Source organism: Andrena cerasifolii, chromosome 1, assembly GCF_050908995.1.
Source record: "Andrena cerasifolii isolate SP2316 chromosome 1, iyAndCera1_principal, whole genome shotgun sequence".
NCBI lineage: Eukaryota > Metazoa > Arthropoda > Insecta > Hymenoptera > Andrenidae > Andrena > Andrena cerasifolii.
Genome location: NC_135118.1, coordinates 25858372 through 25884105, shown reverse-complemented (window position 1 = coordinate 25884105; position 25734 = coordinate 25858372). Strand labels below are relative to the sequence as shown.

General features: G+C 42.0%; 3 protein-coding genes across 6 annotated transcripts in view; 1 reads left to right on the top strand and 2 right to left on the bottom strand.

Moving 5' to 3' along the window:
- Nucleotides 1-20689, bottom strand: part of LOC143372344 (ATP-binding cassette sub-family G member 4) — a 44980-nt gene extending 24291 nt beyond the window's left edge. Inside the window, exon 1 of the mRNA XM_076818472.1 lies at nt 20679-20689. The gene's annotated coding sequence lies outside the window, so the exon portion shown is untranslated. The remainder of the gene's footprint in view (nt 1-20678) is intronic.
- LOC143372329 (lysine-specific demethylase 4C) lies at nt 33-9000 on the top strand. 4 transcript variants are annotated; one of them, XM_076818422.1, is made up of 11 exons: nt 33-162; nt 938-1734; nt 1807-2012; nt 2097-2452; nt 2529-4960; nt 5635-5817; nt 5884-6183; nt 6644-6835; nt 6912-7025; nt 7474-7566; nt 7785-9000. In XM_076818422.1, exons 2-11 carry the CDS (start codon nt 958-960, stop codon nt 7872-7874), a joined length of 4743 nt encoding a protein of 1580 aa, XP_076674537.1. In that variant the 5' UTR covers nt 33-162; nt 938-957; the 3' UTR covers nt 7875-9000. The 4 variants fall into 4 exon arrangements, with proteins under 4 accessions (XP_076674537.1, XP_076674562.1, XP_076674546.1 ...); XM_076818431.1 differs by having other exon boundaries at nt 40-138; XM_076818441.1 differs by lacking the exon at nt 33-162 and adding an exon at nt 655-798.
- LOC143372361 (ATP-binding cassette sub-family G member 1) overlaps nt 10306-25734 on the bottom strand; it is a 57918-nt gene continuing 42489 nt past the window's right edge. Inside the window, exons 4-10 of the mRNA XM_076818499.1 lie at nt 23886-24081; nt 20714-20861; nt 17397-17636; nt 15970-16086; nt 15156-15425; nt 13077-13333; nt 10306-12348 (exon numbers count right to left, since the gene is read on the bottom strand). Coding sequence (XP_076674614.1) covers nt 12010-12348; nt 13077-13333; nt 15156-15425; nt 15970-16086; nt 17397-17636; nt 20714-20861; nt 23886-24081 — 1567 coding nt within the window. The 3' untranslated portion in view covers nt 10306-12009. The remainder of the gene's footprint in view (nt 12349-13076; nt 13334-15155; nt 15426-15969; nt 16087-17396; nt 17637-20713; nt 20862-23885; nt 24082-25734) is intronic.

Below are 25734 nucleotides of genomic sequence, written 5' to 3'. Positions count from 1 at the left end.
TTTCGGCGTCTAAAAACTGATAAAGCTTGGCACGCCATCTTTATTGGTCTTATGAGACGCGCGGGGCGCATCGGTGAATGTGTCAAATCACAGAATCCACCATAATATCTGCATGAGAATGGTGTTTATACAGGAGAGGTGATTCTCGCGACTAATTTCGGCGTAAGTAGCGCGTAGTAGCCGCGGGACGAAGTGCGACGTGGTTTGTGCGCGCCCTAGGGCGACAGTTCGCGTGTCGGTCAATATTACTGCCAGCACGAGACTCCGCTGGCCAGCCATCGTTTCCGCGGCGAGAATCCCATCGACGAGATAAACATGTGATAAAACTCGTTCTTAGCGACGATCCGTCCGCTTCCCCGCCGGTTCCCAAGCCCTGCGCTGAAAATTAACACCGATACGCCCGTCGGTTTATTTCCAGAGGAATTTCTTGACAATAGGCATCCATCCATTTTGTTTATGCACCTCCGGGCATGCTTCGTTCCAAAAACATCGCCGCCTCGCACTCACCCACCCGTCTTTTAAATGTTACACTCGCGTAAACATGAAACTTACGTGCAGCTTCTCCTCGTTCCGCTTACCATCGCGATCTCCGCCGTGATTTTTACCCCGTTCGTGCACACGCATTTTCTTCCCCCATCAAAGAATTTTATCTCGCGTGCCGCGGACGCACAGTATGTTTTGATTCGGTGTTTATCATTATCTGTCACTATCCCCGGCCGCAATCTTATTTATGCCGTGCAATGTCTGCGCGCATAGCCGTCGGTATTTACGCGGTCGTTGCGCGAATGAATCTAGCTGGTACATTACGAATTTTCAGACGAATTCTGTGTTATGCAGAGACGCATCGATCATTGTTTACGTCGCAGAGCTATGTCGGGTAGATGTTCGGAGGGGTTCCGTACGGAGCATGGTTCTGACTCGTTGTTGTGACTTTCAGGTTCGTAAATTGATTGGAGAATGGTCAGCAACATTTCGCGGGGCACCCCGCGCATACAAGTATTCAGACCCACGTACGAGGAGTTCAAGGATTTCACTAAGTATGTGGAGTACATGGAGAGCAAAGGGGCGCATAAAGCGGGCTTGGCGAAAGTGATTCCGCCTCCGGAGTGGGTCCCGAGGAAAGGAGGGTATAACTTGGACAACCTGGATCTGACGATCCCGGCGCCGATCTGCCAGGTGGTCACTGGCAAGCAAGGGCTTTATCAGCAGATTAATATACAGAAGAAGTCTATGACCGTCAAGGAGTATAGTAAGCTAGCTAATTCGGAGCGTTATAATACACCACGGCACTTCGATTACGAAGACCTGGAGAGGAAGTACTGGAAGAATATAACGTACGTCGCGCCTATATACGGCGCCGATGTGTCCGGTTCGTTGACTGATCCCGACGTGAAGGAGTGGAACATTAATCACCTGGGAACGATCCTCGATTACGTGAACAAAGACTATGGTATTTCCATCGATGGCGTTAACACGGCGTATCTGTACTTCGGGATGTGGAAAACCACGTTCGCGTGGCACACAGAGGATATGGATCTGTATTCGATAAACTATTTACATTTCGGAGCTCCGAAGACGTGGTACGCCATACCGCCGGAGCATGGGCGAAGACTGGAAAGGCTCGCCAGTGGTTTCTTCCCCTCGAGTTATCAAAGCTGCCAGGCTTTCTTACGTCACAAAATGTCTCTCATTTCTCCTCAGATATTGAGGCAATATTCTATCCCCTGCAATAAAGTAAGCTTCGTATCTGTTTCGCTGAATCGAAGAAGTTGGAATCGCGGCTAATGTAGTTCCTTTCCTCCCCAGATAACGCAGGAAGCCGGAGAAATAATGATCACTTTCCCGTACGGTTATCATGCTGGTTTCAATCATGGATTCAACTGTGCGGAATCCACTAACTTCGCTGCGCCGCGATGGGTGGAATACGGTAAAAGGGCTACGCAATGTACCTGCAGTAAGGACATGGTTAAAATATCTATGGACACCTTTGTGAAGCGATTTCAACCACAGAGGTAACGAAGGGCAGTTCTCTATGAAACTGCGCTTAGATTTGGACGCTATTAGAAACAGCGTGTCACGAGAATACCTCCTTACAGGTACGAGTTGTGGTTACGTGGGGAAGATATCGGCCCGCACCCCGAAGATCCTAGACAGACGGCTGCGCCTATGCCCTCTCAGATGGATCTTTTATGCAGCAACAGCAGTAACGGGCAGCTGCCGCAGAGCTTCTTGAGCGCAGCACCGAAGAACAAGCGGCATACAATACACAAGAAGAAAAACATTATGGCCACGAATCCGGACGTCGATATGGAGGAGTTAGTGAATCGCCCTGATATTCCGGCAGACGTGAAGAAAGTTCTGCAGGATCTTGAACTGGAGGAAGCAGACGATCAACCGGATGAACAGCAGCTAGAGGTTTTAGAAGACATTTGGCTGAAGGCAGGAGAAATGGGTAAAGAATCTGTCTGCTGTGTAGCTTATTACCAATGTCGAAGCAATAATTTAATAACGAATTATCTTGACCGTAGACGTGAACGAGGCTACTGTATACGACGACGGTTACAATCGTAAGAAGAGTCGAAAACGGAAGAAAAAGAACGCCGATAAGGACAAATCAAAGTCCAAGAAAGACTCTAATAAAAGTATTCCAGAGAATGTTGTAGTGAAGACTGAGATAAAATTGGAAGCGGATGACAGCATGAACTACTTGCTGTCTACGTTCCCAGAGCAGAGTAGCCAGCTAGAGGAGGAGGATCAAGGGGTCTCGAATATCGTGATATCCCTCGACAACATCGCCGAAGGTATAAAAGTGGAGGAGAGCTCCGACTTCTCGGAGGTCGTCGAGAAACCGGTGAAGAAGAAGAAGAAGCACTCGAGGTCCGGGGATTCGAAGAAGGGGAAGGCAAAAGGTGCCAGCAAGAAGAAGAATAAACACCTGAATATATCCATATTTGATACCAACGAACCATTGGACGTGTCCGACGCAGACGTGCAACGTAAGCTTATGGCCATGCCCAGCTTAAGTCATCACAAGCCTATACAGGATGTGCCCAGCAGTCAGGGGAAAGGAAGTCACATAGCTGGGAACATGATATTCAGTAACGAAATCACCGTGACACCCATCACGGACAGAGCTGTTGTGAACGTTACGCATAGTGGCCAAGTACCCGCTCCCGCGTACGGCGACAGTATAATAGACAATAGCAGCATGGACGAACGAGCGAGCTTGTATGCGAAGAACGGCAAGAAGACGAGCGTGAGCATCATGAAATCCTCGTTTTCTAAGCAGGCTGCCTTGAAGAATATATCTTCCGTGGATCAAGCAAAGCCCGCGAAGATGGACAAGGCCGTGGAGTCTCAATACATCGGCGACGGCGCAAGGATTACAATACGAGAGGTGAAGCCGTTGTCCAGCAGTACCAGCTGTAAAAGCGTGGGGACGATGCTGACGGAAAGGTCTATACCTAACTATACAAAGAAGGACATAATAAAAGCTCCCAGGTTGAGCGTATTGAAATCAGCGTACACCGTACCTGCCACGGAGGTGTCCTCTAAAGCTGACTCGGACAGGTCAGCGAGAGAGGAGATGGACATCCGTGCACCGTCGAGTAGCATAGTAGTTTTACCAAAGACTTGGCCCATCGCCAAACCTCAGGAGCACAAGCTGCCGAGCTCGAGCGTCATGTTCCTGAACTCGAACTTCTCCAGCCCGCCGATCTTGCAGAAGGAGTGTCCGGTAGCGGAGCCCGTCAGCGACGCGGGGCCTCTGGAGGTCTCTAACCCCCTCGCTTCTTCTTGCGGTATACAGATACCACGGTTGGAAGGTTTCTTCGCGAAAAACGCAGTATTAGGTCAGCCCCTCGCGCAGTCCGTAACTTGTCATAGTATAACCGGCCCATCCGCAGATGTGAAGAACCTCGGGAAGAGATCTACAACGGACGCGTCGAAAATGATGGCGACGAAATTCTGGCAGCTTCCAGCGAATACCAGTAATAGTTTGCTCTTCCCCAAGGAGATCCCTAAGGACGACAAGCAGGTCTACTCCCCTATCGCGAATCCGGACGCTTCTCCGATGTCCTCTTCCTCGTCTTCTTCAGCGAGCCTGTCGAAAAACAAATACTTCCTGGCCCAGTCTTCGATGATGATAGACTTCAATAAGAAGTGCTTGCAAACTGCCGCCCCGGGCCCGAGCGCCAAGGGCTCTTTCGTGAAGATCACGCCGAAGGCGCAAGATCAGGTGCTCTTAAGGAGAGCGTTAAATCAGAAAGAGGATCCTTACAGTAGGATACCGTTCAAGAGTACAATTATCGGTAACGTGAAAACTGTGTCGACGCAGGTAGACAACCCGTTGGAGGCCGCTCAGACTAGCAAGAGCTTGAACGTTGCTAGCTTAGACACTGGCACTCAGTACAGCATGAATTACAACGTCTCAGACTCGCAGCCTTCCCCGAAGTACGCTATTTCGTCTGTGCAGCAGGAGCAGCTTTCAAACTTAATCGAGTACAATGACAACCTGCAAGCTCAAAGCGCGCAGAACTGCTCGGGCAATATCTACGCGAGTATGCCGCAGCTGATGCCCATAAAGCTGACGATGTCGAGGCGAAAGTCTAAGGACAAGGTGAAGAAAACAACTATCAGGAAAAAGATGCCAGAGTCGATGTGCGCAATGGCGACGGCGAATGCAGAGGAGTCGAGTACGATCATGCTCAACCCCGCTGACAAACCGCCTTCCGCTTCCCATCGCGTGTCGATGATCCCAGGTCACATATCCGACATGCTGTACCCCAGTGTACCGAATAACGATTTACTGAAGGCGTTCAATGATTATTGGAGCGCTCAGATCTCCCATTGTGCGATTTGCGCGCCCTTTACCTCTAATTGCAATGGGCATGGCAGATTAATGCCGCCCGACTGGAAATACTGCAAACCCACTGTTTTACCAGAGAGTTCGCCTATATGGGTAAGTGTCGGTTATCAAACGTCACTCTGCATTGAGAACCTGTTGCTTGTACAGGGTGTTCAAGTGGGAGTGAAGTAGGGCTGGGACTATTCGAATAATTTAATATTCGAATATTTTACAAGTATTCGAATGCTACGAATAAATTTCGAATATTTGAGTATTCGAATGCTACGAATAAATTTCGAATATTTGAGTATTCGAATGCTACGAATAAATTTCGAAGATTTGAGTATTCGAATGCTACGAATAAATTTCGAATATTTGAGTATTCGAAAGCTACGAATAAATTTCGAATATTTGAGTATTCGAATGCTACGAATAAATTTAAAGTATTTGAGTATTCGAATACTATTCGAACGTTATTATTCGAATACTTGGATATTCAAATAGTATTCGAATACTTGGATATTCGAATAGTATTCGAATACTTGGATATTCGAATAGTATTCGAATACTTGGATATTCGAATAGTATTCGAATACTTGGATATTCGAATTATATTCGCCAAATAATTGAGCAACTGAAGTATTCGAATATTCGAATACCGAAAAATTCGACAAATAATCCCAGCCCTAGAGTGAAGTTGCGGGGCGATGCCGAGCACCCTGTGTATTTTGAAAAACAGAAATAGTATTCTATCATTCTTACACTGTCTTAACTTATACTGACTTTAGGTGTCAGCGAGCGTGTTCGTGGCGAATTCGAAGGAGCAAATAGTGGAGCCGGATAACGACAAGCTTTTACGGTGCAGGGAGTGCCACGTGACAGTTCACGCCTCGTGTTATGGTATCACAGTTTTGCCAACGGACGTGCGGAATTGGGCCTGCGACATATGTAAAGCTGGTAAAACGCAGGTGGTAAGTGTCCGTGAAGTTATCTTTATTCTCGAGTACTGGATCTGTTCATCGAACCTTGTTTTACAGATGTGCTGTCTATGCCCCATGCGCGGGGGTGCTTTGAAGCGCACCAGCGACAGTAATTGGGCGCATATACTGTGCGCCCTTTTATTGCCCGGGGTCACATTCAAGGACGCCATCAACAAGGATCCTATCAACGTGTTAACCATAAAGCCACGCATCGTTAAGCAACTGTGTTGCTACTGCGGGCAGAAAGACGGCGCCTGCCTGAATTGTAGCCAATGCAGCAACCTGTTTCACCCCTCGTGCGGCCTCATTTCTGGCGCAACGTTCACGATACCCGTCTACAACTCGCCGGAGCTCCAGGTACGTGAAATATCCAGGTAGTCGAACTGAGCAAGCCAGAGATTGCTGAGAATAAAGATATTCACACTGAGCTGTAAAGCTTAGGTTAGGCACCTCTCGCCACTTTGTTTTGCACGCAAACAAAATGTTGCACCTAGAGAGGGGGATTTTCAAACACCTAGGTTCTCTCGTAAACCATATTCAAGAATTATTGTACAAGTGTTCGCGAAATGAAGGGCAGCCCTGTGAAGTTGAACTATTCTTCGTAGATCTGGGGTAGTTTTTTAGTTGAGTTTAAGTAGAAGGGTTTAAAAGTAGTGAAGATCGAAGAGAGGGTCAACGAGCCAGTCGAGGTCTGTTCAACGTCTCTTCCCTCTCTCCTCTCTTTGGACATGCGTATTCCGATCTCTGGCTTCCTCGGTTCACTGATACGTTGGAACGAATTCATATGTGAAAATACAACAACGAGAATGGTATTCAGGTAATGTGCGACGGACACGGCGACGGGAAGGAGAAAATCCCGACGATCCGACAGGGAGAGATCGTCTGGGCGAAGCATCGCAACAAGCGGTATTACAAGGCCAAAGTAGATTCCATACAGGATACTCTGTTTTACATGGTCACGTTCAATGACAACAGTTTCAGTGAAGATTTGTACCCGACGGATATAACGGTAACTGATTCAACAACACCCTTATCGCATTCGAATTGCACGGAAAGTACAATGCTCCCCTACTATTCCTTTGCAGAATTATGATCCAGGGAACCCGCCGCAACAAGGAACTGCAGTGATCGTAAAGTGGACGGATGGGAACTCGTACGATGGTATCTTCGAGGGTACGAATCACAGAATTATGTACACAGTGAGTAGCTCATAAATCTCCACTTTATCTCCCATTACAGTGGTGGTCAAACGAAAGTTTAAATTCTGAACGATAACAGAAATAAGATAGATCCGTTAGAAAGAATTATATCTTAAAATCGATTGAGCGGTTTGCCTAGAATAGCCCTTATCAACTTAATATTTGTAAAAGCAAGTACTAATTTTAATAAGAAATATAAATTTAAACTTCCTGTAACCTTTAGAGGGCCGGGCTGGCCACTATAGTGGCCACCTACGAAATTGGATACTTTGCCGGCGATTTTGGTGGTATATATGCATAAATTTTAAGTAAATAAAATTTACAATTTCAATGAAAAAATCCCAGCCCTCTAAAGGTTAAGACCACCACTGCACCATTAATTTCGCCAGTGTTACTATACTCGCTACACAGTTGCGAATGGTGCGTTGAATTTCTGCGCGCATTGCAGGTTTTTTTCGAGGACGGTTCGCAGCTCGCGGTGAAGCGCAGCGAGATTTATAGCTTACAGGAAGACATGCCAAAAAGAGTGCGTTCACGTCTGGTGAGTTTAGTGTTAAACTAAATTTGTCCCACGACAGTAGTCAAAGCTGTTCAGATTCCCCTTGCTTTTTCTTTGCTTTTTTTTGTCGTATCTGTTTTATCCTTTATTTTTTTTTTGGTTACATTTTTTCTTTTCTTTCGTTTGTTCCATCTGACCACTATTCACGAACAAATTGAGCTTACGTTGATGTTTTTGTGTTTCGATTGATTTCATTAAAGTCTGTTGCGACCGAAATGAAGCACCGGTATCATCTGTACGGCACGGAGGATGAGTCCGAGGCGCAAAGAAAGGCGAAACAGTCTAAATAATTGTGATTCAATGAGAAAGAGTGCGACGGTTCGATTGTAAATAATTAATAGAGGCAAAATGATAATCCAGTCGCTGTAAATAATATATACGGATAGTGTACCTACGGAATTTGGTCGTTCCCGAATGCCGCGCGCATTTCGGATAGACCGAACACTCGGACGGATTCTACTTTCTCTTCGTCTTCGCTTGCTTGTGTTTCTTTCCCTTGTTATTTTATCTTAGCCCTTCTTCTTCTGTTTTAAATACTTCAACGCCGACATCGGCACCATAGTTTCGTTTTTTTTTATTATTGTACATTACGTCTTCTGTTGCTTACGCACTCGTTGTAAGAAAATGGGTATCAATAAAATCCTCCTTCGGTTGCAAACTGGACATACATAGATGTTAATCACCGTTTCGTTGAAAAGTATTCAAAGAATCGCGACGGGGAATCGCGTGTTCCACGCGTGGCTGCAAACGTGAGCAGACTCGAGTTTTTAACTGTTTTACCGTGTAATTAGATCACAATACCAATCATGAGACCTTCAGTCTTGTCAAATAGTGAACGTAGAATTTTTCTTACCCTCCCCGCCCCTCATGCCACCCTCAAATTTGTATTTAACAAGCAGTTAGCGACTTGCAGAGTTTCCACGGGCCGTTGAAGAGACAATTGCCCAACAGGTGATAAGGATCAAAGAAACAATAATGTTTGCAATGTATTCTTGTATATATCCTACGAGGACATGGATAGCATACGACACACACACCCCCTACACACACACACACGCGCGCGTTTTTAAGCGACCAGCTCATGCGCGTAGTCTTAACCGGCATTTTTTACTTTGTTTTACGAACAAGCATGTGAAATTGGAAACTTTTCGACGTTTGCGTTGCATATACTCGAGTAAGAATCAAGTTTAATCTGTAACGAATGCTCCACGACGGATGAGTAGGAACTACATTTAGAGGTATCCCATTCGCGATAAGCCACTTTCAGAGGGGATTGGTAGTGGTTCGCGAGCATCCGCGTTGTAAAAAGAAATTGCGAAATCGAGCGCACTGTTTCAGTATTGTAGCACTATGGAAACTCATTGTAGCATACGGCAATTGCCATCACTTTACGAAGTGCGACTGCCAATGAATTAATTTAGGGGTCGCCCCGAAATGCCGGGAGTCGAGAAAACGTTTTTCTTTCTTGCTAGCTTATAAATATGTAATAACCCGAACCGATGAGATTCGATGACGACTATTGATCCCTCGAACGTGGTGTATCGTGTAACTGTTAAGAGGCACCATCGGCAAATCATAGCACTCGATTGCGCACGTGTTCATTCACCGACTAGTGAGAAATTTGTAATATAAAAGGAAGCAACTTAATATAATGCGTGCGTTAGCCCAATTAGCAAAGAAAAGCCTTTCGCTAGAATCATTAATACTCTGTACTGGTTTCCTAGCGCGACACACCCTGTCTCTATGTTTCTCTCTGTCGTTTTCTATCGTTTCTCCTGCGTTTATCAATCAGCGGGCAAATATAATCATACGATGAACGTGCGACGAAGGCACCGACGTGTATGTATATTTGTAGAGGAAATTCGTCGTTCGAGGCATATAATTGTTCATATGATCTCTTGGAATTCGTTTTCATAGAAATTTTAACTTAATTTAATTAAATCTGCCGCCGGGCGCGCGCGCGCGCCGCAGCGAGTAATAGAGTTTTAACTTAAACTGTGTAATTTATGCGAAAACAAATTTGTCACTTCCGCCGACCACTTTATATAACTGTTGATTGAAGTAGGTCGCGGGAATTGTATTAGCGTTCTATCTGTATATGATATTAATTATAAAAAAAAAAGAAAATTTAACAATGTATCCAAGTGTAGAGACGGATTGGATACAGCGTACAATAAAAACTAAATATATAAATGGGTCTCTTTTCCCTTGATTCGCTGCACTGTATCCTCCATCACGATGGAAGCTAGAATTGAAACTACTTGTTAAAAAGTCTAATTAAGTCTCGCATATCTCGGCAAACGTTTCAACGTGCCACTATCAGGGATCACAGCGCTTCGTTACTTTCCAGCATAATTTCTGGTTCCCGATTTATACGGTCCGCCGAATTTTAACAGCAAGTACAAAAGTACATTTATTGAATCAGGTTCTCTTCGTAATCGAGCATTCCTTAATGTATTCTATAATACTAAATATATTTATATTAGAAAGACATCGCCCACTGATATAGCTCTAACAAGAATTTGTAGCGCAATGTTGCTCGCGCGACAGTTTAACACGTACTCCCTTTAAAGCTTCACACGACTCATTTTCTCAATCGTCGTTTATAATACCAGCCCCTCTTGGTAACGTGGAAAAAGTGATGTACATTTTGTTTAAATACATTTCCACCCACACGCTCCTTAGACGCCTCCCATTTTACGAGAAATCTAACGAGCTTCGTAAAGTAGATAACACTTTATTTATTTCATACTGCAATAAATATTGTAGAAAATAAAAATTAGGAAAAACCTAGTAGTTTAAGATTCCATTTCTACCCCCGCTACGTAAAGTTTCCTATAACTCGTGGTCCGAGAAGTACATTCGTTGAAAGTGTAGAATAATCTCCCTTCGCGCGACACTGCTCTCCAAAGGGTGATTTTCAAAATTGGCGATCGCGCCTATAAACATTAAGGAGCTTACAAATCACAGGACACCCGTTACATTAATTTGAAGCATTCTCCAATTTTAGTTGGAATAGGAATTCAGTTCGACTGGCACTCTAAATTGCCAAGTTGATCCTTTTAAAAAGACGGTTGACTCCTATTCTTCTAATTACATTTAACTGAATATATTTAATATTATCAAGATCTGTAAAAAAAAGCAATATATCACAAAATATTTAGATCTATTTTACTAAGAATTCAAGGTCTTTTTGAAAGGATCAATCCAACAATCTCGCTAGGTAATTCTGTTAATTCCAACCAGTATTTAGTATTGCTTTACGCAACAAATTTCGCGTAAAGTCCACTCGAACGCATATCGCTATACCATTACAATAAAAAAAAAAAAAAACGGTATTTAATGCCCCGACGCGAATATTATAGCCAGTATAATATCAAGCATTCGTCCTACATGTCTCTTTTCAGATTCTTTCGCGTTTTAATATAGCTGACTCGACGTCCGTAGCAGAGTGAAATTCAACATCCTGTTAAACGCTTCGACCATTACCATTTTCAAGTTTCGCGAATTTATCCGCGCTTCGCGGGTATCATTGGACAGGTGAATACTAGTTACGTTGCGTCACAATGACATAATAATTAAAATTAATATGAAAAAATTCATCACCGATTACAGTAACATTACCAGTACGAATTGTAATAATAAAAAAAAAGAAAAATATGTTTCTCTCTTAATCGCTACGTGCACGCGTGTCTCGATGCCTCAGATTTCGGGATCCGGATTTACATAGCACGCGAGTGACTTAAAAATGTTTCTAATGTATAGAGAGTACGGTCGATAAAAACGAAAGCGTGTAATAAGTTAATAGCCCTTTAGCGCGATAATCGCAGACTAACGCGCAGTAAATCTAAGAATGGAGGCCTCGCGTGCCGCTATATAGTACGATTAACGAGGAATATTCCTGCGAATGCGCAGGAATGCCTCCGTGCGTCTCTCATTTCGTTTTTAAACTCGCGTCTACCATTCCCAGCTGCTGGCCCCGCGCTGCTACGGATTTCAGACAGAAGTCTTCTTCTCGCGATACGTAAGTACGGAATAATAAATTCTTGCCTCGCGGCACAGTGAAAAATGGTAAGTTCTCTTATCGAATAAATACGTGTCACGTAGGCACAAAAAGGTGGACAGACACTTCGGCATTCTTTTTTAAAGCGACGTCAACCCTTTCGCTTGTAAGCGTTCAGCTAACCAACGAGAGCCCCGTGCGGCGAACGCGCCACGGGCGTTCGTTGGACATGGCTGTAGGTGGGCGATCGGCGATTCCCGCACGGGGAGCGCGTTAGGCGGTGGGACCTTACCATCGAAAGGGTTGAAGGTTCCCCGACGTTACGTCGGGGTTCCGGAGGGACCCTTCCAGTGACGCCACAGCTGTAGCGAAGGCAGGCAACCGACAGAAATACTGGATCATCGGAGATCGGTTAATAGTCTTTATCTTCTGTTAAGCTTGCACCAGAGCGCGCTGGCGGTCAGCAAGTGCATGAGCACGCCGATGCCAAGGATCAGTATCAGGTTATTCACGACGCTGGTGTCAGCGATGTCCATCTCCTTCAGGAATTGCGTGGGCTTTTTGTAGTGGCAATAGAAGTCGTCGCATTTCAGGTCCATCCTACCGAAACCGTACACGGTGTGCAGGAGGCTGTGGAAGCTGGCGCGGAAGTACGATATGTGGAACATCCAGCGGAAACCCTGCGGGGTGTCCATGTAACGGATGCAAAATCCGAACACAGAGAACAGCACCGCGATTATGGGACCCGCGAACACCGCTATCTGTTAACAGAAAAAGTTGCGCGTTTATCACCACGTTTTTGTTAATTATCGCAAAAGTTTCCAGCGCGGTCAAAGAAAAATAATATTCCGATGTTTTTTAATAGACAGCAGAAAATTAAAGGGGTGGTTCTACGGGGTAAACTATGATGAAAATGAAGAGTATTGAAATTGCGGTGGGGGCTCCGTTTTTCAGTTAGCAATATTTAAAAATTCGGGTCAGAAGCGCCTGAAGTCGTTTTTTTTTAAGGTGATTGTACGCGGCCTTACTGACCTGCGCAACGCGCGCCCTGGTTCACCGAATTGCATGCTTCAGGCGTTTCCGACCACAATTTTCTAACACGAATACAACGAAAACAACGAAGCTTCCACCGCAATTCTGTTACTTTTTATTTTTAACTTATTTTGATGCATAGAATCAGCCTGTAAATGACGCCATCCTGACACCAATCACTCTGTATAATCGTTCGTTCAGTGACAGAAATATTTGTCTCTAATACCTCTAGCCGTCCACCTTGTATACTCGCTGCACTAGTTATTGCGTAGAAAGCGCGCGGCGCGTGCACACGCAGTGCGTTGGAGCGAGAGGAAAAACAGAAGTGATCCGTTAAGGTTAATCGCGCTCGTTGGAGGCGAGTTCTGAGCAAGGTGAAGGCCAAGGTACAAAGAAACGCGGTACGTTGAAAAGTTGCTGGGTTAAAATAGGGGCAAACGATGGAGAAAGTGCGCACCTTCACCGGCGTGGTTGCACCTATGAAGAAGCCCCAAGCTTGAGCAGTCAAGCTGGCGGCTATACTGACAACCATAAAGGAAATTATCCGAGGTGTTTCCACTGGTTGCCCTGTCAGCCAGTAGCTCACAGCTAGATAGGTCGCTGCGCAGGACGCTTGGAACGGTATCTCCACCAGTAGCATGCTAATGTAATACGGCGCTAACCGATACCATCGATTGAAGTGCTCTCTTGAGAGAATCCGCATTTCCTGTGGAACTGGAAAAATAGAAAAATTATTAGCTTCTTAACTTATAGTATTGCTCTTGGAAGCTTTCTCAACTTATAGTATTTCCCTTGAAAGCTTCCTCAACTTATAGTATTCCATCGGGAGCTTCCTCAACTTATAGTATCCTTCTGAAAGCTTTTTCAACTTTTAGTACTCCCCTTGAAAACTTTTTCAACTTATAGTATTCCCCTTTAAAGCTTCCTCAACTCATAGTATTCCTCCTGAAAGCTTCCTCAACTTATAGTATTCCTCCTGAAAGCTTCCTCAACTTATAGTATTCCCCTTGAAAGCTTTTTCAACTTATAATATTTTCTCGAAAGCTTCCTCAACTTATAGTATCATTCTGAAAGCTTTTTCAACTTTTAGTATTTCCCTTGAAAGCTTCCTCAACTTATAGTATTCCCTCGAAAGCTTCCTCAACTTATAGTATTCCCCTTGAAAGCTTTTTCAACTTATAATATTTTCTCCAAAGTTTCCTCAACTTATAGTATTCCTCCTGAAAGCTTCCTCAACTTATAGTATTCCTCCTGAAAGCTTTCTCAACTTATAGTATTCCTCCTGAAAGCTTCCTCAACTTATAGTATTCCCTTTGAAAGCTTCCTCAATTTACAGTATCCTTCTGAAAGTTTTTTCAACTTTTAGTATTCCCCTTGAAAGCTTTCTCACCGCTTGACACATATCATTATTACTCGTTATACTATAAAGTTGTAACTATCACATAGCTTACAGAGAAATGAGAGTGACCATAATAGAGAAGGTTAACCTATATCATTGAAAGCCATTCTATTCTAACCGAAGAGAATGTTTCGCCTCTCATCGTGCTCGTGTTTCAGTCAAAGATACACACCAATGCACAGTTATTTTCACTTTCCTGCACGAAGCACGCGAGGCGTGAAGTTTAGTCCGTTTTCACCTTGAAACACTTTCTAAAATGTAAAAAGAGAAAAACGAAAGAAACTGGTCTGAGCAACCGGGCGCCCATTTACGGCAGCTATTTCGGCCCGCACGCGACCGTGCGCCGTCATGTATGTCGACCTGATTGAACTCTTTAATAAGCGAAAAGATGCATGACCGGCGGGAGTGAATGCCCGCCGGAGATACTGTTAACTCTCTCGCGAATCAACCATAGCGCGATACGACCACGCGCGCCACGATCCTTGACCTAGATTTTTTGAACCGTCGGTCGCGCGAAACGATAGCTCTCGTGGCCAAAAAAAAAGATTGAGTTGCGGGTGGAATTAAATTCCCTTCCTACGGTCGCAAATCAACTTCATCTGACCGAAGGTCCATCCCCGGTCAACGTCCAGACCTCGCCAACCGACAGAACCCGAGCAGTACAGCTGGAATTGCTACGCGAAATATCATAAAATCGGTGGAACGTCAAAGCGAATATATTTCGAAGGTGAACCCAACTGAATCGGCAAAAATATGAGAATACCTTTCCCAGCTGCTATAAATCACCCGAAGCAACGTCGTTTGCTAAATAAAGAGCTTAATAACTTCTAACTTGATTTGTATCTAGAAGAACCCAAAAAACGAATGTATTGCTTTGCGTCTGGCATTGGTAGCCGCTGAAGGACGCAGGCTGTAGACAAATGGACTCGGTTGGCTTCGTTGACAGTCGGAATTGGAGATATATATTTCCATTCCATTTAGATTCGAATTACCATTCGACTCATAAAAAGTGGTTTTACGATAAAAGTTCTGCGCGGAAATGCAGGATCCTTTCATCAATCAATAAAACAGGCGCCGGTGTCGGATGAAGGAAGGCAAGGTTAATGGATTTGTTTCTTCGTTGCAGTCGGTACCTACAGGCAAGAGTGACGGCCATTTTTCCCGTGTAGACGATCAATAGTAAGGATCCGTAGAGGTAGACGTAGTTGGCGAGGACACCATTGGCTCTGTAACCGCTCCCCATGTAGAGGTAGCCGAAGATCACGCCGATCAGCAGGTGGCAGAGCAGGCGAACCACCAGCAGGGTGTAGTCCCTCTTCAGGCAAAGCAGCTGCCTCTTGTAGAGGAGGTAGCACTGCGCGAGAAATCCTGCAGGCGGGGGTGGCTCCTTGGCGTTATCTGTTTGGACTGAATCAAGGAAGTAGTGAGCTGCATTACCATAACGAGTTCTCTGGATTATCATAACGAGTTGCAAGTGGAATTATCATAGCGCGTTCCGAGCTCAATTAGCATATTTTGGTGAGTCTGAGATTGTTGTAAGGCGAAACAGGTATAAGAGGAGAATGAGGGATGACCATCTCCCAGAGATACGAATCGTGTGTGAAATATAAAGATGGTCAGAAGAAAGTTTAGCTCCCAGAATGCGATAGAAATGCTGCGGCTTAATGAAAAGTAACTGTGTCACGAGTGGAGTTGAGGGGATTCAGTAGAGTAGAAGAGTGAGTTGGAGTTTAGTGTGTAATTAAAATATGAATTTTAATTGAATGTACTGATGTGTCATCTGATTTCCCAGGACAAGCTAATTCTATGTTGGTGCATGTACAGTTTATTTAAGAGGCGCGTGTGAACAGTAAACGATAAAATATTTACTGTTCATCATTGGAGGTCCTACATAGATTAATTGGTTAAGGAACTGTAATTACAAACTTCAATCGTAAAATGATGTAATTACCATCCGATTGCGGCATGGTCGTGTATGTAATAGACTTGTCGTCCTTGCAAGGTGCTTCCACAGCTGCCGCTAATTTGTCGACGCTGATGCCATAATCGCCGATCGCCACTTCTAAAACTGTAACAAGATGCGCTAGGTTGACCTCGCTTCCTTAATTTGTAGACTAGTTTGATTCTTTGGTTCGACTGGTTTTAAAAGGAAAGGTTCAAGGGGTGTACCTGTTTGTTGAGCTGTTTAACAGGGGTACTGCTGGCTACGGAGGATTCAAAAGAAATACTGAAAATTGAGAAAGGGTCATGAAGGATGCAGTACAGGTTGAGAAAGGGTCAACAGGTGTTGAGAGTTCAGATAGATTCAGAAGGAATATTGTAGGTTGAGAGAGCTTTTAAGGCAATACCATAAGTTGAGACAGCTTTCATAGGAATAGTATAAGTTGAGAAAGCTTTCAAGGGGAATACCATAAATTGAAAAAGCTTTAAAGGGGAATACTATAAGTTGAGAAAGCTTTAAAGGAGAATACTATAAGTTGAGAAAGCTTTGAAGGGGAATACTAAAAGTTGAAAAAGCTTTCAGAATGATACTATAAGTTGAGGAAGGTTTCGAGAAAATATTATAAGTTGAAAAAGCTTTCAAGGGGAATACTAAAAGTTGAGAAAGCTTTCAAGGGGAATACCATAAATTGAAAAAGCTTTAAAGGGGGATACTATAAGTTGAGAAAGCTTTAAAGGAGAATACTATAAGTTGAGAAAGCTTTGAAGGGGAATACTAAAAGTTGAAAAAGCTTTCAGAATGATACTATAAGTTGAGGAAGGTTTCGAGAAAATATTATAAGTTGAAAAAGCTTTCAAGGGGAATACTAAAAATTGAGAAAGCTTTCAAGGGGAATACCATAAATTGAAAAAGCTTTAAAGGGGAATACTATAAGTTGAGAAAGCTTTAAAGGAGAATACTATAAGTTGAGAAAACTTTAAAGGAGAATACTATAAGTTGAGAAAGCTTTGAAGGAGAATACTAAAAGTTGAAAAAGCTTTCAGAATGATACTATAAGTTGAGGAAGGTTTCGAGAATATATTATAAGTGGAAAAAGCTATAAAGGGGAATACTATAAGTTGGGAAAGCTTTTGCGGGAAATACTGTAAGTTGAGAAAACTTTAAAGGAGAATACTATAAGTTGAGAAAGCTTTTGAGGGAAATACTGTAAGTTGAGAAATCTTTCAAGGGTAGGTATACTATAAGTTGCGAAATCGTTCACAGGAATACTATATATCAAGAAAGCTTTCAAGTATCTACTATAATCTCAGAAAGCTTTCAAAGGAATGTTATAGGCTGATAAATCTTTCAAAGGAATACCTACAACACATTAAGGAGGATTCAAAAGGCACACTGTCGACTTACAAAGAATCATGAGGCACTGTTTCTCTACGTACGAAAGTCAGCTGGGTTGTGGTAGGGCGGGCAATCAACCCCGATCGATGACATATGAGGCAGCAGTGCCTTAACCGATCCCCTGTATATGCAGTATCCACCAGCGACGGCATAAATAGCGTCGAACATCTCCAAAAGCAATGCACTTGGCTGATGTATCGTGCATATCACTGTACGCCTTTCTATTTTCGCCAAACGTTTCAAGAGCGCGATGCACTGGCTGCAGGAAGCAGAATCCAAACCTAAAACAAACATTAGTCTTCGGTTACACTACAGAAACTTATAAGTATGTTATCACGCTTATAAAAATATTCTTTGACTTACAAGGGAAGATCCCGAACCCGAAAATTTAAAAAATTCTGAAACTTTGTGGATATGTAGAGAATTTTCTCCTGATTACAACGCATTTTTTTTGCTGCCCAAAATCACACTAAGGGGGTGAAATTAACCCCTGAAGGTTCGGCTATTTTTCGATTTTATTTTCTAACTCGCAATCTGTAAGATATAGAAAAGAAATTTCAAGACAAAAGTTACTTCTTTTAATTTCATCTATCAAATGGTAAAAGTTTTATCAATTGTTTAAACAATTAGAAAAGAGTTATAAACAAAAATATTAATAATGTTTTCTAAAATTCGTTGTTTCACGTGAAATCCGAACCGGATGTTTAAATAATTATGAAACAGCATAATCCATATTTTTTTTAAAAAAAAATTCACAAATATTCGCCTCTTTTCGGCCGCCTGACTAGGTGGTATAACCCAATAAATACTTTCTTTAAAAAAAAATCCCGAAAATGCCTGGATTGTCAGCTAGTTTACACCAGGCTCCCGCCTTAAAGAACACTAACGGAGTCACTGATAAGCCGGTCCAAGAATATGAATCATTATGGCCCCAGGAAGTGGCTGAAATTATACCTTCAAGCTTGCAGGACTCAATTATGAGGTCAGCCCCCAGAAACCTAAGTGATTCTTCGTTTATTGGAACGCTATAGCAGGATGTCGGGACCACTGAACAATGGAGTGGAACGAGGTGTCGCCATTTGTATTCATGAATACCCAGGATAATTATTCTATTAATACACCGAGCTCGAACGCGAAAGTATATGGTTGAACGCTCCGACACCAAATGTTTTCCTCGTCTCCCTAATTTCGCCCAATCCTCTGCGAAGTTACCCAAGATTCCGAGGAAATTATGGGAACCGTGCACCGCGACCCCCGACGAGAACTTGCAAAATGCGTATCCCTATTAGCCAGAGACCTTGTAGAGAGCTCAGTCTCGCGCAAAGTGTTCTTTCATCCGCCTTCTAATAGAATAGCGAACGTCCACCATTCTACCTCCAATGCCTCAAACGTACACCGTTCAACTATCTTCCTTTGCATCATATACGCAACTTATGATTGCAGTACCTACCTCAGAATAGAGGATTCCAATTCCAAGCAAGACATTTTCAATTGCAATAATCCCAGAGGAGCGGAGTCAAATTCCAAGCAAAGCATTTTCAATTGCAGTAATCTCGAGTTTAACTACAGTTTCTATATAATATAGCACAGCTATAGTCTCTTGCTTATTTTAATACACTATCCAAGTTTTACCATGGTGAACTCACAAAGAGGGACTGCTAATTAATATAAACTAGTATTTTTAACAAAAGGAAAAATGTACTTCGAAACCTGCCACAGTGAAAGTGCCAAACCGTGGTTTGCATATGAACGTCTAAATCGGTGTTAAATAGTAACAATCAACCTCTGCAGATGCAATCACTACAATCTGTCGGCATCATTGGCAAGGGTAGGGATCGTCAAAGATCCAAAATGTACCTGTGGCAATTAGGATCAGGACTTAAATCACGTGATATGGCAATGCCTGTTATACGATGCTGAGAGAGTGGAACTGATTGCTATCCTACGACGAATCCGATTGCAATTACCTCTTAACATAGAAAGGATAATTGCTGAACTGAACATACGAGCTTTAAATACTTATGTGACTATTTGGAAAAATGTAAATCACGTGTATGAATCCGATGCTCATTATGTGTAAATCTTTGTACAGCTAAATAAGCCTTCAGGCTTCATAAGCTTCAATAAATAAAAAAAAAATAAAAATATATAAACTAGTACAGTTCCAGTGATATTTTTAAAAGCTCATGCCTGAGAAACTGTAAATAATTTGGGGCTTTTTATTGGCTTGAATTAATCACCCACGAGTCTCCTACCCTTATCAAACTTCTGTGACACATTAGAGAGATTCCAACGGAACCTTTCAAGCTCGGGCAGAGATGCTTCAACCCCGAGGATGACGGTCAAATTTATTTCAATTGTTAAATGTATGATATTTAATGGGATAAGTTTTATAAAGATTATTAGTACTCCTAAATTTACATATCTTAGGGACTTTCTTATTGAATTAAATCATAAATTGAATGGAAATATAGCAACTTTAATTATGACTCTTAAAATAATTATTATATTTGGATTGATTGATGGATGCATAATAATTCCTAGAAATATAATTGTTCTTCTAATAAAGGAGATGATGAAGTGGATGATTCTGGCGTTATAGTTTTTTTATATGATTGTTATTCTAATAAAAGATATGGTTGTGATTTCTAGAGATATTAATATGAGGATTTTATTGGTTAGAAGAAAATTTATAGTTATTATGATAATAATAATGGAAATTTGGAGAACGATTTTATTAGTTAAATTTATGAAATTACGTTTATATATTTTAATGTAAAGGCATATAAACTTTTGAATTTTAGAGTATTAAGAATATTAATAAATATAATTTTATTAATAATTATAGTTTAATGTAAATACTTTTTAATAATATTATTTTAGATTCCATTAATTATACCGAAAAAAATTCAATTTTTATAGTTAGGATAGTTGACCCCCAGAAAGTCAAACAACTGTCGCTAAATTAAAGCGACTCCTTGCAATTCTTTCTGACCTTTATCTACTCTTCTCTGTCCACAATCTGGTCAATTAATAAGTTCGCTCGTCGCGACGCATGTGCAATTAATAACAATTAGCGTTTAACATTCTCAGAAAAGGTCCCCATTTTTTTTACTTCCCATCTTAATTCCACCGTCGCAAGAACCGTCGCTTGCGTCGACATAATGACGTTATTATTAAAAGGAGCGTTTCTAATTCAGACGGGATTGCGCCCTGTTGGAACGCAACTCAACACGTCCCATTCTGCGACGTCGTCGTTGCATAACCGCGTGGAAGTTATTCGACCATATCGAGCATCTCGAATGGTGGCGGCGTTTGATAACGGAGCTGTACGAAACGTGAACGATGTCGCAATTACCAGTGGTCGGCTCGTCGAGGAATAATACTGAAGGATTGCTCAGGAGCTCCAGAGCGACGTCCAGCCGCTTCTTCTGGCCGCCAGACAGCTTTCCGCAGAGAGTGTCGTAGCAGTAGCTCAGGCCCAGCATTTCAAGTAGCTCCAGAACCTGCGGACAGGAAACAACGACGTCCTTGAGTACAGAGGCAGACTGCAGGAGGTGGAATAGGTTTTCATTGTGTCCTTTTTATATAGGTACAATCTTCCAATACTCCTGCAACTTTACAATAGTCTGCAATAGCTACATGCGCCGTGACAGAAGAAAATATCCATGTACAATGGATATTTGCCTCTTCATTTCGAAGCAACAAGAACTGAAGAGTTCTGGTGGGAAACGCTGTAAGTGCCAAAATTAAAAAGGAAAAAAAAAAAGAATTCCATTGGAAAATGTTCTTGGTGCCGATGGTAATACTGTAGTATAGAATTTTAATGCAATTGCCCTTTGTAAGTTACCAATTCTTACAAGGGGAGGACACCATGTGGTACACACCGATTTTGATGAGCCTTGGTACGATGGGTCTATGTCGAAAATAAGTAAATAGGTGTCCGAGCGTTTCTGCCAATGGGCCTTAATAATAGAGATGTTTGCATGGAAATTATTAAAAATTTCATAGTGGCCGTGGGGTTTTAGTGGGTAAAAGTCCCACACTACCCTGGCGCCCCCGGGGATTCCCCACTGAAGGCGTCGGGGTGCCTTTTGAAGATTGCCCCAAGTTAAAAAAAAATTTATAAAGTTTTTTTTTAACGTGGAGACATCTTCAAAAGGCACCTCGACGTCTCCAGAAGGGAATCTTTCGCGGGCGCCAGGGTATTGTGGGGCACTAAAACACCACGGCCACTATGAAATTTTTAATAATTTACATGTAAATATCTCTATTATTAAGGCCCATTGGCTGAAACGCTCGAACACTTATTTAGTTAGTCCGATAATATTAAACTAACAATTATTTCCAGGGATTTTGCTGACTGCTAACAACGAATTTGAACTTAGATTTTCAAAATTCACGGGAAAAAATCAAGAAATATGAATGTCTGTGGTGTGTGTGTGTTTTTTTAAATATATCGCCCAGTATATTGAATCGGCCATTGCGAGTTTTACTGACTGCTAACAACGAATTTGAACTTAGATTTTCAAAATTCACAATGGCCAATTTAACATGGTGGGCGATATATTAAAGAAACACCCACTACACAGACATTTATATTTCTTGATTTTTATTTTTTTCCCCTGAATTTTGAAAATCTAAGTTCAAATTCATTATTAGCTGTCAGCAAAACTCACAATGGCTGATTCAATATAGTGAACGATATTTAAAAAAAAAACACCCACTACACAGACATTTATATTTCTTGATTTTTATTTTTTTTCGTGAATTTTGCAAATCTAAGTTCAAATTCGTTGTTAGCACTCAGCAAAACCCCTGAAAATAATTGTTTAAATTATCAGACTGACATAAAAGTCCGTTCGTCGCGTATGGACTGACGCGTTAACAAATTTTCACTTCTTTTACCCCCCATATCTCAGAAATTAATTGTCACCTCAACTTTACAATTTCGTATAATCGATGTCTCGTCATAAGGTATCGTTTCGCCTGAAATTCAGTTCCAAAACCGTGGGACCAAAAAGAGGCTATTTTTGGGTCACTCTTTACATTTCTAGAAGAATACTATTAGCCCCCGAGTGTATGAGTATTCACTAAAAGTTAAAAGCTTCAAAACTACAAAAATGGTAACTCAGAAATGACGTTGGGGTGCAGCGAACCCCATCTGACCAATTTGTGATTACAAGAATGTGTGACTGCAGAGGTTTCCCCATATTTAGCAATCAAAACAAATGAACTTTCTTAAATAATTCAAACTCAGGGAAGCTTTTCCTCTCTCCCTCTCCTGAAGAATTTGATTTTTGGCACCTACAGTGTTTTCTACAAGAACCCTTCAGCTTCGAAAAATCAGGCGTAACGTTTAGAGAATACAGGTTCTCACAGTCTCCCTTTCAAAGTACAATTTTCTACAGCGCTTCTTACACATGGCGAGAGTATATCCTGCAATAATTACAGTGGCAGGAGAAAGTATTCACATACAGCGGCCATGTACAGGAACATTGAGGAGTCAAGTGTGACTTTTAGAAAGTACAAGTATGTGTTCAGCGCGCTGTTACTCATGAGTGTTTGCTCGCTCGTAAAAGTAATGATTGATACGGTAATATGCTAATGCGAAGGAAGCCTTTTCACTTAGTCATTGGAATAACAGAAATATGCATTAAGCGTGGATACAAGTGACGCGGAATCGTCAACCTTTGCTTTTCTCTTGCTTGCTCTTGTTTCTCGCGAGACAATAGATCCCGAGGATCAGCTTTTTCCTCGGCTTTCTTGCGGCAGCTCTGTATCCTAGTTCTCTCAAAAAATAATCCCACAGTCATCGGAAGACCTTGACACGGCGTTTTTCTTCGCGACTACGGTAAATAACAGACGCAGGATTCACAGACGTTAATTAAATAGATAAGGTCACTCGTAATTGTTCTCGGTAAATAACTGACGATTACATTAAACATAGGTGTACAATCTAAAGAAAGAATATGAATTGCATTTATTCGCACATCTCCACGTTCAAGCAGAAGGACATATTTTTTCAAAAAAAACTTGCCACCTTTTAGCGAATATTTGCGTGCGAGCAAACACTAATGAATGTCAGTTGAACGGGACTAAAGCTGCAAATCCACGCTGAGCCAAAAATATCGCGTCTCACATGAGAGTTTAATCTCGCGAGACATTTATCTAATTATTTTTTAATTACTTCGCCATTAGTTTCACAAAACTAGACTCTCGTGAGACAATTGCTTCATTAATTTGTTATTCTTTAATTAGTTTGGCATTATTTTGAAAAATCTCGTCTCTCGACTATTTCGATTATTTAAAACCTCATCGTGGCTTTGCACCTTTAGAAGATCAATAGTGAGAAGCGTACAGGCTTGCATTGCCAAGCTGTGAGATTAAAAGTGGTTGTTCCTAGCGCTCCAGAGGCAAGCGCTTAATTGAAACCACAGGATGGCAATTTGCTCTAAAGTGCATCTGATCTGTGAGCAGACACCTATAGTACAGGATGCGTTGTTCCGATTTCTGTAACTGTTACGCACTTGGGTGTGCTTGTACGCCGAACTGATCGTGTAGCCCAGCTTCAAATGGGCAGCTAATGTCATGGCTTCTCCCACGGTGATCCCTGTCCTCGTCAACGATTCCTGTTGTATGTAGCAGGAAGTTCTCTTCCACCTCTCGCTGTACGGTCCACGGACCTTCCCGTTCACCAGGATCTTCCCAGCAACGCCCCTCACTCTGAAACCCAAGTCGATTTCGCTGTAGGAGACAATCGCTAGCTTTGTCCTCGTTCGACTAAAGAAACTAACAAAGGGAACATCTCAAACCCGGAAATTCCGAAACTTTGTGAATATATAGGGGATTTCCTCCTGATTACAACGCAATTTTTTTTGCCGCTCAAATTCACTCTGAGGGGGTAGAATTAACCCCTGAAAATTCGGTTATTTTCTGATTTTGTGTTATAACTCGTGAACTGTAAAATACTGTTTTTTTACCAATGATAGATCTAATTAAATGAAGTAACTTTTGTCTTGGAACTTCTTTTCTATCTCTTACAGTTCGCGAGTTATAACACAGAATTGGATAGCCGAATTTTCGGGGGTTAATTTGGGCAGAAAACAAAAATTCCGTTTTAATCAGGAGGAAATTCCCTAGATATTCACAGAGTTTCCTAATTTTCTGAAGTTCAGGGTTCGGGATGTCCCCTTGTAAGTAAGATGACCGTGGAAGTCTGCGCACCGAAGTTCCAACAAATAACAGCGTGCCGATACAAGCGATAAAACTCAGCCTGTGCGGGGAACGCATGTAGGCGTTCATCGGCTATGTTTAAGTAATAGGACTGGAGCATTTCCGCACGTGGCGTGAGGTATAGGTTTGAATTTTATAATCAGTGTTGCGGGAGGTATATGTACTTTGAGTAGGAAGCGTTAAGGTGGGTGTGTAGAACTATGGTTCTCGAAGAATTCGGCGCTTTTGCAGCATGAAGAGTGTCACTTGCGTAATACTTTAGCTGATTCAATTTTATAGCACATATTTTTATGCAGCGGGTGCCCGGTATCGTTATCGAAATGCCATACCCGCTTCGAGCAGCTGAATCCAGGCCATCTGTTACGATTCACCGAAGAAATGGCATTCCATGATTGCTACGAAAAAAAATGTAATAACAGATGTCTGTCCCTCGTGGAATAAAAAATAATCGCACTTAATAACCTTCAGGCTTAAAAAAAGACCTAAATTTGACAATTTATTTTGGGAGTATGACAAACGGAATAGAATTTCTTTTCAGGGGGTTTATTTAATACATATTGAAGTACGAAAAACAATTTTTTAATTGTCATTTTTATACAAAATGGTGGCGATAGAGCCCGTCGTCGAAAACAGTTTTTTTTTTAAAACACCGCCATGGGAGGACGAATTTCTCGGCATGTATGAGTCGTGGAACAAAATACCAAAAAAATTTATAATCTATATACAATTGGCCTTGTAAGTACGTAGGAGTTTTTTTTTTATCAATTTTTGTGGACGCGGTGCACTTTTTAAGGAATGAATCGATTGTTTGCCCTAAAAATGAGCATTAAATTTTTTATAAAAGAAAAAGTTTACATTCGATCAAAACACAGCTACGTACTTCCAAAGAGAATATTGTTGTGAAGCTACTGTAAAAATTTCAAATCGATCCATGCAATAGTCTCTGAGAAATCCGCGCTATGAGACGCTGCGGCAAAATCGGTAATTGAACCTTTTAACATTTGTTTTCCACTATAAATCAAACGGCATATTGTTTTTATGACCCTAAAGTATCGTTTAAGCAAAAAAAAACTGTTCTTCCATCTCTTACAGTTCGCGAGTTGTAACAGAAAATCGGAATATTTCCATTACATTTCCGATTTA